Source organism: Mastigoproctus giganteus, chromosome 5 (assembly GCF_048544385.1).
Source record: "Mastigoproctus giganteus isolate SK-2022 chromosome 5, ASM4854438v1, whole genome shotgun sequence".
NCBI lineage: Eukaryota > Metazoa > Arthropoda > Arachnida > Uropygi > Thelyphonidae > Mastigoproctus > Mastigoproctus giganteus.
The window spans coordinates 146,602,521-146,615,521 of record NC_143579.1 but is presented as its reverse complement, the minus strand read 5'-3'; the positions used below and the strand labels follow the sequence as shown (position 1 = coordinate 146,615,521).

The 13,001-nt window shown below is 37.5% G+C and overlaps 1 protein-coding gene across 1 annotated transcript in view; it reads left to right on the top strand.

Annotated features, from left to right (window-relative positions):
- LOC150085750 (AP-5 complex subunit beta-1-like) overlaps positions 1-13,001 on the top strand; it is an 842,186-nt gene that overhangs the window by 215,825 nt on the left and 613,360 nt on the right. The window contains exon 7 of the mRNA XM_090374678.1: positions 1,311-1,460. Coding sequence (XP_090230804.1) covers positions 1,311-1,460 — 150 coding nt within the window. The remainder of the gene's footprint in view (positions 1-1,310; positions 1,461-13,001) is intronic.

Sequence of the window (13,001 nt, the reverse complement as noted above, 5' to 3'; positions counted from 1 at the left end):
TTACCCCTAATGGTAGTTACCTCTTTGAGTAAATCCCATTTCAGCACACTGTGATCACTGCCACCTAGTGGTTCATTTACCTGCAGATTCTTAATGCATGAAGAATCACTACTGATAATCAAATCAAGAGTGTTATCCCTCTAGTTGCTTCCCGAACATGCTGATGTGGAAAACAATCATCCAATAAATCCACAAAAGCCTTGCTAGTGTGTTAGTGACCAGCCCCCAAACTGCAGTCAATATCCAGTAAATCTCCTTCCCATTGGTCCTGGGACAGGGTTAAGGTTTATGTGAGCATGATAGTCTGAGAGTGAACTTGGAGTATGATTGAGAGCAAACCTGGAGTTCCATTTGCATATGCAGTAACTGCTAGTTTGTGAATGGGCATCTTCCATGCTGGATGAGTTACTTAGGGCATCAGAAATTTTTATTTTACTCTTATGAGTAATCTAAATCCATCTTCTGGGACTCCAACAAGGGCCCCTTTCCTATTCGATCAGATGAAAGCGATAACACCAATGCAAAAAAAAAAAAAAACCAAAACAGATGATATGATATTGTCACCAATTTTTTTCATTCTCCATTTCACAGGATAGTATCCATTTGGGAAAATATCACCCTTCTTCATCCAGAAAAAATTAGAAGGGTTGTCAGGTTCTTCAAAATCTGTGAGAATCTAGAGAACTATTAGTATTAGCAATGGGGTTGTAGTATTTGGGTTGCTCTTACACCTCAATCAGATTACCTGCGAGTTGATCTGATTGAGGTGTATAAAGCCTTGAATGGTTTGAGCATGCTCAATGCTGATGAGATTCTTCCTCCTGCTCAGAATAATCACCTGAGAGAGCATAAATTCAAATTGAGGAAAGACAGTTGTAGGATAGATGTGAAGAAGTTCGCCTTTAGCCAGCGGGTAGTTGGTTGGTGGAACAGACTTCCATCTTTTGTTGTGGAAGCTGATAGCCTAAATAAATTTAAGGCTGAGCTGGACAGATATTTGGAATGAATGGAGGGGTGAAATGGGTGCATTCTTTTTTTTTTTTTTTTTTTTTGCCTATGCTGCATAAGCTTGCTTTCTTGCATCATATGCATCTGCTAATGCTAAATCTGATATGATTATCAAGAAGTTTTACATAATTTTTGGCAGTTGCATTTGCAGTAATTAATATGTACTCTGATGCAGTATGTGTAAAAATATGATTATAGTCCTGTTTATACTAATACTGTAATTATTTTCTTTAAATACCAAAATTGTTTCTCTTTGTTACTTTTTTAAATTTATTTTTATTTATTATTATTTTTTTTTTTAGGGTGGTCATTTCTCCTTTAGTGATGCTGAAGTCTTGCAAGTTGCACTATATCTCCTGGATCATCTTGTGTTTATGACATCAATCATGGTGCAACACATTTTGAAACATCTTATATGTATAGTGAAATATACCTCTGAACTTCTTCCCATTGTAAGTGTAATAATACTATGCAGTATGTACTATCAAAATTCTCAATTGTCCAAAAGTTTAGATAAAGATTTAAAATTAATTCATAACTTATGAGTAGCACAAATTTTGTAGATTGAATTATAACTGTAATTTTGAAAAATATTTGATTTTGGTGTTAATCGTCGCCTTTCTGAATTACAGCGCACTATTCCCAGTTGTGCTCAAGTTTTCCTGTAGGGCACAAAAAAAAAAAAAAAAAACCACAATTTCTTCATTCAAGTGAGCTCTTTGTCTATGAAGGAACTATGTCTGGAGAGTAAAAGGAGTAGAAGATTTTCAAACCCTGCATCTGCATTGGCAGAAATTAAAAGAGTGGACTTATATGATTGTGGAAAAGGATGCCATGATACAATATCCCTCATTGCTTCTTCTTGATAGGTTTGTGCAGTTTTGTTATAATCATGCATAATAATAATAATCTGCAATTGTAGCAGCATAGCAAAGATAATCAGTGAACATGCAAAAAAATGGAGAAATTTCACTTCACGGAACACCTTGCATGGTGGAGATGTTCGTTTCTAGGTCATGCTTTGGCACTTGTACTGGGAATCAAAGTGACATTGCACAAATCTAGAAAAGTTATGAAATAGAAAAGAAAGTCTGTCAGGATTCTGCCCGTATCATTCCAAAAGATGTTCTGATGTTTTGTGAAATCCATTGAATGGAAACCTTTCTCAGCTTCATATAATTGATAAGTATGTTTTATTGACTGGTGATTTTAGGTATTCCAACAGACTTGGCAAAAAATTCAAATTACTTGACAGTAATTTGAATTTTTTTACCATTCTTCCACCTTTTACTACCTGCTGAATTGAGTGATGCTAAGTGATTTGGACTGTGCTCATCTTCTCAAGACTTTCTTACAGTGGTAAAATTTGCATACCACTTGTGACAGTGTCCTAGTCTTGTCAGCATGTCATTTGGATTTCTCCAGTTTTGGTATTTTCAGTACTCCCTTAAAATACCAAATTTGCAGGGAGTTTTCTCCCTCAGAAAACTCCCTGCAAAAAAACAAACTGTAAAGTGTTTTTAAAAAAAAAAAAAAAAAAAAAAAAACACTGTAAAGTGTTTTTTTAAAGTATTTATATAACTGCGCCATTCTAAATTGGCACAGTTATATACCATATTTCCCCATGTATAAGACGCTCCCATGTATAAGATGCACCTTAATTTTGGAGCCCGAAATTTGAAAAAAAATTAATTACGTAAAGTTATTGAACTCAAGTTTTATTCATCATAAAATTCATACAACTCATCACTGTAAAAACTCCCATCCATTAGCTTGTCCTCATCTGTGTCTGATGACGAATCACTGTCTTCATCTATGGCATTTGAAATGCCATACTTCTTAAATGACTTGAAAACAATCTCAATCTTGATATTATCCCAGGATCTTTTCACCCAGGTACAAACTTCTCCTATAGTTGGTTTCTTCACTCTTCCTGATGGTGACAAATTGTTCCCAGAAGACTTCATCCATTGGTTCCATTCGTCTCTCATGGCAGCTTTGAAGGGTTTGTGAATGCTGACATCAAGTGGTTGGGGCTGGGATGTAAAGCCTCCAGGTATGATGGCAAGTTTTCTTTTTTGCTCTGCAGCAATCTTCTATGTATTTTTTGTTATGTGTGCCCTAAACTGATCAAGCACCAATAGGGCAGGTTTGTGTAAAAGCCCACCTGGTCTCCTGCTCTAAACTTTCTCAAACCAGATCTTCATCCCATCCTGATCCATCCAACCCTTGTCATGAACATGGACAATCGAGGAATGTCTTCTTTTGGCATTGTTTTGTGTTTGAAAATCAGCATAGGAGGCAGCTTGGTTCCGTCGGCACAACAAGCTAGAACAACTGTATAATGGCTCTGTTCATGTCCACTTGTCTTCACAGTTACAGTTTTCACCCCCTTCTTATCAACAGTTCTGTTACTTGGGACATCAAATTGAAGGGGACTTTGTCCATATTTGTAATCTGTCCCAACTCAAACTGATGTGTCTTCCGACATTGAATGATAAAACGTTGAAATTGAAGGACCTTCTGCTCATAGCTTTCAGGCCTCTTTTGGGCAAGTCTGGTGCGTGTACGCATGCTTAGTCCATTCAGTTTCATGAACCTGAACACCATTTGTGTCCTCCTTTGAAATCAGTAACTTCTTTTTCATCAGCAATTCTTCTTGCCTCATGCTGAACCATCTTTGTGGACACAGGAATTCCAATTGCCCTTTGCTCCTCAATCCACATCTTCAATTCCCTCTCTAATCCTCAATCCACATCTTCAATTCCCTCTCTAAATCAGGCTATTTTGCTGACTTGCCTCTAATGGCCTTCTTCTGCCGTGGCATTTTCAGTAGGGTTTCTTCTTCCTGTAGCCAGTCTTGGATTGTTTTCTCAGTTGGAGGAGGACCAAACTTACGTTCAGCAGCACGATTTCCATTCACTTTTATAAACTGGATCACTTTTAACTTGAATTCAGCACTGTACGAAAATCTTTTCTGAGCCATTTCTGGGCAGAATGTGGCAAAACGTAACCTAATATAGCGGTAACAAGTGCGAAACAATGAGCGCAAAGACAACAAGCACAAAAAAGTGGGAAATGCAAGTAAAAAAAAAATCTACAACCACTGTATAAGACGCACCCAGTTTTTAGACCCCAAATTTTTCGAAAAAAGGTGCGTCTTATACATGGGGAAATACGGTAAATACTTTTCTGAACAGAATAGAAATAATTACATTCTAGTAATGTAATTATAACTATTACATTCTAATCGAAAAAAAAAAAAATTACAAAGTTATTTCCTGCATCCTACTCTGAGTGAAGCTCTCATCATATCTAATCATTAGTTACAAAAGTTTCACCATTATAAATCTGTTATGTACCCATTATAAATCTATGTTAAAATATATATAATTAAAATATATAATTATTTTTATAATTATATATTTATATAATTAAAAATAAAAAAATATATGGTGCATGCTGCTTATTGTGATCACAGATAATGAAGTCCTATTCAGTGCTTCAGTTTTTGCTATTGTTTTTTTTTTTTTTTTTTGTGTGTGTTATTGCCATTTACTTCATGTGCAATGGAAGCGATTATATAATATTCCCACTTTTTTCTTGAACTCTGATGCATTTGCATGTGTAGCACTATGGTTATAATTATTATCCCCACACCAGGTGGAAGTGGTCAGGGTTTGAATCCTGTCAGTGAGGTAGGGAACTTTTATGGGGGTTTTTTTTTTTTTTTTTTTTTTCATTCTGTGGCTAAGTTCATTGGCCTCGGGCATGGATATCAAGGTTATTTTATTGGGAAACTTGGATTTTGTTGTCCAGCAAAACAGGCAAATCAACCAGAGAACACAATTTGTGAACGATACACATGGGCAGATAAGGTAGTTCTTGGGTGGCCCCAATATGATTTTCTTTTTTTTTTTTTTGTTTTGTTTTGGGAACTCCAACATGTTTCTTGGCTAGTTGCTGACATTGCTTCGTCCAGTTCAAATGGTTGCTGATGTTGCTACTCTGAGAAAGAAAGTACATTATCTGTATTCCTACAAATCATTGTTTTACAGTAGAGCATTAATCCTCTTCTAATTCTTGATCTTAATATTTGTTTTTAATGGTTTGTATGGATTTCCAGAAATATTATGACAGTTTCATTTTCATTAATGACTTCCTTGACAGTATTTTATATTGCTTGGTTTTAATGTTTTCTTTCTGTCCACTTCCACTTTTTTATGTACACACATTTCCGGTCTGCATAACAATGCCGAACAGCTGCATTCTTGTTTCTTTGGTTTTTGTTATCAGTCTATCAGAGTCCCGAACTGATCTCACTAAGTGACATCTACTGTATGTTGAAAAGAAAATAATCCACCTAGGTATTTTCCTTCTCATTTAGGTAACTATCCAGCTTTGAATTTATGCAAGGTGTCAAGGGCTCATCTTTAGACCCATTAAGAACTTTGATTTTTTTTTTTTTTTTAGGTGCATCTCCATATATGGACCAAGTGAAGTCTTTAAGTTGCCTTATGTATTTGGAGACCAATCACATTTCATACATAGCGCTGGGTAAACTGGGTTGTTGTTTAGTGCAACTATTGGACATTGTGGAGATACTGCCTCACAAAATACCTTGGTATTGTACTACTCTAAAAAATAAATGGTGTGAAGATAGAAATGCTGCCCTCTCTGTCACCAAGCAATACCAGGTAGTAGAGAATGATCCCACTTAAATGGGTTGAGTATACTGATGGCATCACGCATAGGACTTACAATACCCAGATTCTGGGATCCCGGTAATTTTTTCCAGTATTCAAATCCCGGTATTGATACAAAAATACTGGTTTTTCGGTACTAATTTAAAAAATAATTATCCATGATTTATTCACATAAAGGTTATAAAATCGACAACAATACTGCTGAATTTGCAAATGAGGGATGGTTATGCAAAGTACAAATGAAACGGAAACCTGAAAACATCATGAAACTGTAAGACATAAAATCTTACAAATATATTTCTCTTAGCGAGTATAGTGTGTATGGAAGTAAAGCACTTAAGGAATAAGGAAAACATTTTTTTGGAAGAATATTTGCTGATGCTATCAAGGCAGTCTTAGGTAGGTCGGAAAACTGCTAGCTTGGGGGGGATACAAGGACTAATAGATTAACAGTACACACTGGCAGAGGTGAAAGTGATTCTTGCACTGCTTCTATTGGAATGAGCAGCAGCCTGGAAAACAAGATGCAGGATATTTCAGAGACTGCTGGGAGTCATTGCGGTACAAGTAAACACATGGGTTGTGTTAGGGTAGCTAAGAATAGGAACAGGTGCATGTATACTTGCATGTACACCAAACCTAGCAGTTTGGTAAATAAATTTGATGAATTTGAGGTATTGCTCAAAACATCAAAGGCAGATATTGTTGGGATATCAGAGACGTGATGTCACACAGATATAAGGAATGCAGAACTGGAATTTGGGGAATACAAATGCAATGAAATGTGCAGAAAGGATAAAACAGGATAGGAAGGGAGCAGGGGTTAAGCTAGAAGTTAAGAAACACATAAAATCCAAGGAAGTGAAGCCAGTCGACATCACTGGACAGTGCAGTGTCGAGTCAGTTTGGTGTGACATAAGCATTGGGAGATCAAAATTGAGAGTAGGAGTGTGCTATAGGTCTAATGACTCTGATGAGTATAATAAGATACTGTACAGGGAAATACAGTGGGCCAGTAAATCAGAGAGTCTTATAATGGGGGATTTTAATTTCCCAGATATTGACTGGAATTTGTGGGTTGGTCACTCACACACCAGCAAGGCTTTTGTGGATTTATTGGATGATTGTTTTCTACATCAGCATGTTCGGGAGGCAACTAGAGGGAGTAATACTCTTGATCTGATTATCAGTAGTGATTCCTCATGCATTAAGAATCTGCAGATAAAGGAACCACTAGGTGGCAGTGTTCACAGTGTGCTGAAGTAGGATTTACTCAAAGAGGTAACTACCATCAGGGGTAAAGGGAAGGGTTTTTGCTTTCGTAAAGGCAATTACGATGGTCTGAGACAGTATTTAAATTCTATACAGAGGGACCAACTGATGATGTTACCAACAGCAAATTCAAAATGGGAAGCATTCAAAGAACTTATCTTGGAAGCTACTAGGCTTTACATACCAACTAAGAAATATTGTTCAAGGTTTAGGCCTAAATGGATGTCAGATGAACTAATGAGACATATGGGAGAGAAGAAAAATACATGGGATACATATAAATTAATGGGTACATGGTAGGAAGCCTATGATAGATATAAGCTGGTCTGTAACCAAGTCACAGGCAAAGGCAGATTATGAGAAATCCTTGGCAAAGGATGCAAAGAAAAACAGAAAAGAGTTCTTTACCTATGTAAACTCTAGAAGGAAAGGGATGAATCAGATTGGTCCACTGGATATTGATGGTTCAACAGTTGAGGAACCTGCTCAGGTGGCTAACAAACTAAACGAGTATTTTGCATCTACATTCACACATGAGGAGTTATTCAGGAAGGGGAATGCCAGAGGTGAAGTAAACTCTGGGAATGAGCTAGATAATTTTTTAATAACTGAGAGGAAAGTGAAGGAGAAATTGTTGATGATAAACATAAAAAAGGCACCCGGGATGGATGGGATATATCCAGTTATATTAAAGTAGGCAGCAAAGGAAGTAAGCAAACCCTTAGCCATAATTATGAGAGCTTTTTTGGACTCGGGGGAGGTATCCATTGATGTACCCAATTCACAAAGGAGGATCAAAGGCTGACACAAATAATTATAGACCTGTGAGTTTACTTCTGTTCCAGGAAAATTAACGGAGGCACTGGTTAAAGAAGCATTGCAGGATCATCTAGATAAGACTTCAGTTATAGCTCGGACACGGCATGGTTTTGTTAAGGGAAAGTCTTGCCTGACCAATTTGATTGGATACTATGATGCAGGGAATAACTTTGATATTATATATTTCGATCTTAGAATGGCTTTTGATACTTTTGCACATGGAAGACTGCTTCACAAATTGGAGCAGTGTGGCATTGGAGGCAAATTGCTGCTATGGATAAATGGATGGTTGAGGGGGAGAAGACAGAGAGTGAAAATCAATGGACACTGGTCATCATGTACTAATGTTATTAGTGGAGTCCCTCACAGTTCAGTGTTGGGTCCATTGTTGTTTTCTGTATTTATAAATGATATTGATGATGGTATATCAAGCTTAATATCCAGGTTTGCAGACGATACGAAGGTTGGCAGGGTTGTTAAGGACACTAATGACAGTACGCTGCTGCAACAGGATCTGGAAAGGTTGAGCAGATGGGCTGAGAGGTGGCAAATGAAGTTTAGCATTGACAAATTTAAAGTACTACATATGGGAAACAGTAACCCCAGACGAACGTATCAACTATGTGGTACTACACTGACAGTGATAGAGAATGAAAAGCTCCTGGGGGTAATTGTGCAGGCAGATATGAAGTTTTCTGAGCAGTGCAGACAGTCTGCAAGAGTAGCTCATGGTGTCTTGTCAGTGATATACTGGAATTTTTCTAGCAGGGATAAGGAGGTGATTATTTCCTTGTATAAGGCAATGGTCAGTCCACACCTTGAATACTGTATACAGGTCTGGAGGCCTCATTTGAAGAAGGATGTAGAGCTTCTGTAACGAGTACAGAGAAGGGCAACAAGATTAGTGAATGGAACAAAGGGTTGCTCTTATGAAGAAAGGCTTAAGTTTTGCAAATTACAGTGTCTGGAGACAAGGCACTGGCGAGGTGATCTGATAGAAGTGTATAAAGCCTTGAATGGTTTGAATATGCTCAATGCCAATGGGATTCTTACTGATGCTCAGAATAATCATCTGAGAGGGCAAAAATTCAAATTGAGGAAAGACAGATGTAGGATAGATGTGTGGAAATTTGTCTTTAGCCAGCGGGTATTTGGTTGGTGGAACAGACTTCCATCCCTTGTTGTGGAAGTTGATAGCCTAAATAAATTTAAGGTTCAGCTGGACAGGTATTTCAAACGAATGTAGGGGTTAAATGGGAGTGTTTTTTTTTTTTTTTTTTTTTTTGCTGCTGCTGCATAAGCTTGCTTTCTTGCATCATATGCGTCTACTAATGCTAAGGAGTTCGACAAGGAAACACAATATCTCCGAAGCTGTTTATTGCTGCCCTTGAGGAAGCTTTCAGAAGATTAGACTGGTTGCAGAAAGGAGTCAATGTGAATGCAGAGTACCTGAACCATTTATGATTTGCAGATGATATTGTGGTCATAAGCCACGATCCCAAAGAATTAGAGGAAAATCTTAATCAGTTATGCACAGTTATTAAGGATTTTGTCTAAAGATGGATATGGCTAAAACAAAAGTAATGATGAACAAGTATGCCACAGAAAGGGAAATAATGATTGAAGGAGAAGTAATTGAAAAGGTGGAGTCATATACTTATCTGGGACAAGTTATTAGCTGTAATAATGATAAATGGCTGAAAGTCAAGGGAAGAATAAATTTTGGATGGATAGCATTCAGGAAATATAGTCACATACTGAGGAGCAATATCCCAGTTTGTCTAAAACGTAAAATAATGAACCAATGTATACTCCCAACCATGACTTATGGAAGTTTAACTTGGGCACTCACCAAAAGAATGGAAGAGGAGCTGAGACCTACACAGCGAAGAATGGAACAAATTATATTGCGAATCAGACTGTTAGATAAGAAGAGAAACACGTGGATCAGGCAGCAAACTCATGTAAAGGACATTCTTATCAAAACTAAAGGACTAAAATGGTCTTGTACGCATAGCTCATGATGACAGATGGACTAAGAGAATAACAGAATGTTATCCAAGAGGAGCTAAGCGAAAACCTGGAAGACAAGAACATAGATGGATAGATTAAATTCATGAGTTTTTGGGTAGTAAATGGATGCCCATTGCACAAAACAGAAGGAATTAGAAAGTTGCTGGAGAGGCCTTCATCCTGCAGTGATTGAAAATGGCCGATGATGATAGTTCTGTTCCAGGGAAATTAATGGAAGCACTCGTTAAAGAAGTATCGCAGGATCGTTTTGGACACAAGCATGGGTTTGTTAAGGAGAAGTCTTGTCTGACCAACTATATAATTAGATGCTATGATGTAGTCACAAAGGAACTGGATGCAAAGAATAATATGATATCATATATTTGGATCTTAGAAAGGCTTTTGATACAGTTGCACATGGAAGACTGCTGCACAAATTGGAACAGTGTGGCATTGGAGGCAAATTGCTGCTATGGATAAAGGGATGGTTGAGTGGGAGAAGACAGAGGGTGGTAATCAATGGACACCTCTCTTCCTGGACTAATGTTATTAGTGGAGTCTCCCAGGGTTTAGCGTTGGGTCCATTGTTGTTTTTTGCATTCATTAATGATATTGATGAAGGTATATCAGGCTTAATGTCTACTTTTGCAGACAATACGAAGATTGGCAGGGTTGTTAATGACAGTATGCTACTGCAACAGGATCTAGAAAAGTTCAACAAATGGGCTGAGTACTTTACATATGCAGTACTTTACATTGACAAATGTAAAGTACTGCATATGGGAAGCAGTAACTCCAGAGTAACATATCAACTGTGTGGTAGTACACTGAGAGTGTTAGGGTGTGAAAAGGACCTGGGGGTAATTGTGCAGGCAGATATGAAGTTTTTTGAGCAGCGCAGATGGTCTGTAAGAGTAGCACATGGTGTCTTGTCAATGATATACAGGAATGTTTCTAGCAGGGATAAGGAGGTGATTATACCCTTGTATTAAGCAATGGTCTTGAGTGCTGTGTACCTTGAGTACACAGTACTCAAGGTACTGTGTACTCAAGCACCTTGAGTACTGTGTACAGGTCTGGAGGTCTCATTTTAAGAAGGATGTAGAGCTTTTGGAATGTGTACAAAGAAGGGCAACAAGATTAGTGAATAGAACAAAGGGTTGCTCTTACGAAGAAAGGCTAAAGTTTTGCAAATTACAGTGTCTGGAGACTAAGCACCTGTGAGGTGATCTGATTGAGGTGTATAAAGCCTTGATTGGTTTGAGCATGCTCAGTGCTGATGTGATTCTTCCTCTTGCTCAGAATAATCGCCTGGGAGGGCATAAATTCAAATTGAGGAAAGACGGTTGTAGGATAGATGTGTGGAAGTTTGCCTTTAGCCAGAGGGTGGTTGATTGTGGAACAAACTTCCATCTGTCGTTGTAGAAGTTGATAGCTTAAATAGATTCAAGGCAGAACTTGGCAAACATTTGGAGCGAGGGGATGTGTGAAATTAGGGGGTTTTTTTTTTTTTTTTGGCTGATGCTATTAAGCTTGCTTTCTTGTATCATGTGCCCTTGCTAATGCTAATGCAGACTGTAAGTTTCAGGAAATACGTATGAAAGAAGGTTGTTCCAGAAAACGGAAGTTGAATGAATAAACGAGGAAGATGAAAAGTTGGTTCTGTGAATTTGAAGTTGGACAGTAAATGGATGTTGGCTGGTAGCGGCACGTGTTCGGACTGTTTTGAAAGAGAGAGCGGGAATTATAGAAGCCAATTCAGAAGAACAGTGCCCATGGAAATACCTGTAGAAGTGGCATGCAGCAGAAACAGTACATCTATGGAGACAGCGAGTGGAGAGACTCTGTTAAGGACTGTGCAGATTTAGAAGGGGTTTTTTCCAACACATTGCAAAATTTCATCTGCAGCTGCAGAATCAGCACTGGCAACTTCACTGCATACTTTAATATTTTGGAAACCAACGTGGGATGTTTGAACCTATTAAACCACCCGCTGCTTGCCAAGAACATGGCTTGGGGTTCGCCGTACTTATCCTTAATATCTTCATAAATACTTCTTGCTTTTGCTTGAATGGCCATTGGACTCAGGGCCACTTGCTTCTGAATCTGATTTTCCATCCATATTATTAATAGCTTTTCCATCTTTGATATAGCACTTGAACACTGTTTTGTGGTCACCTTTTGATCTTAAATGTGTTCATCCTTTAACATGTTCTTTTATACACGCACTGTCCTTTAAAATAGTATTCACTGTTGAAGCAGAGAGACCTAATTCCGTGCAGTAGATGACAAACTTTTGTCTGCTTCGTACTTCTTAATCATCTTCATTTCTAAATCAATTTTGTTTCGTTTCCTAACACTGCCAGCATTTGCACTATTTGTTGGTCCCTTTCCCTTCAACATTGTAATAAGTAAATAGGTATGAAGAGAAGAATCTGAAAATGTATTTATGTTTTTTATATGATTGAAGTTTTCAGAGAAGGGAAACTCATTTCACTCTAATACCATAATATAAAAACTCACAGAATTCCAGTTATCAGTATTATCGCAAATGCAACAAGATCGAGTTTACTACCCATTTATAATAGATTGTGCTAACAGAAAAGCCCAATAAACTGGAAAGTGCAAATCGTTTTTATTGTTTTATGGTAGTGACCTCCAGAAATGTGTTTTAGAAAAATATCACATAGGCATTCAAAATTGATTCTTATAACGGAACATATGATAACGATGAAAGTGTAGTGCAATTTCCATTATAAAAATGACCTTTTAGAGAGATAAATCTTAATTATATGTTGAAAATTTCAACTTCTGAGGTCTTGTAGCGAATTAACAAAAAAAAAAAAAAAAAAAAAAAACATCGCACAATTTCCAAATTACAATATTTATTGTAATCACATTACTATATTTTCACGATACCTCCATTTATTCCTACGGAAAGCAACATACGTTTTCACAATTGTTTTAAGTTTGTACTAGCTGCCAAAAACTTACATAAAGTTGAATTTCTGTAAGTCGAGTATTACATAAGCCGGGAAGTTCCTGTAGTGGCATAGTATTTAGTGTAAATTATCACAGGTGGTCTCCCATCCCATAACTGCACCATCAGTACTCTTGTGTACTGAACTTTTTAAATGCCAGAAGTGTGGGGGGGGGGCATGGTGTATGTGTATAGTGTTGTGT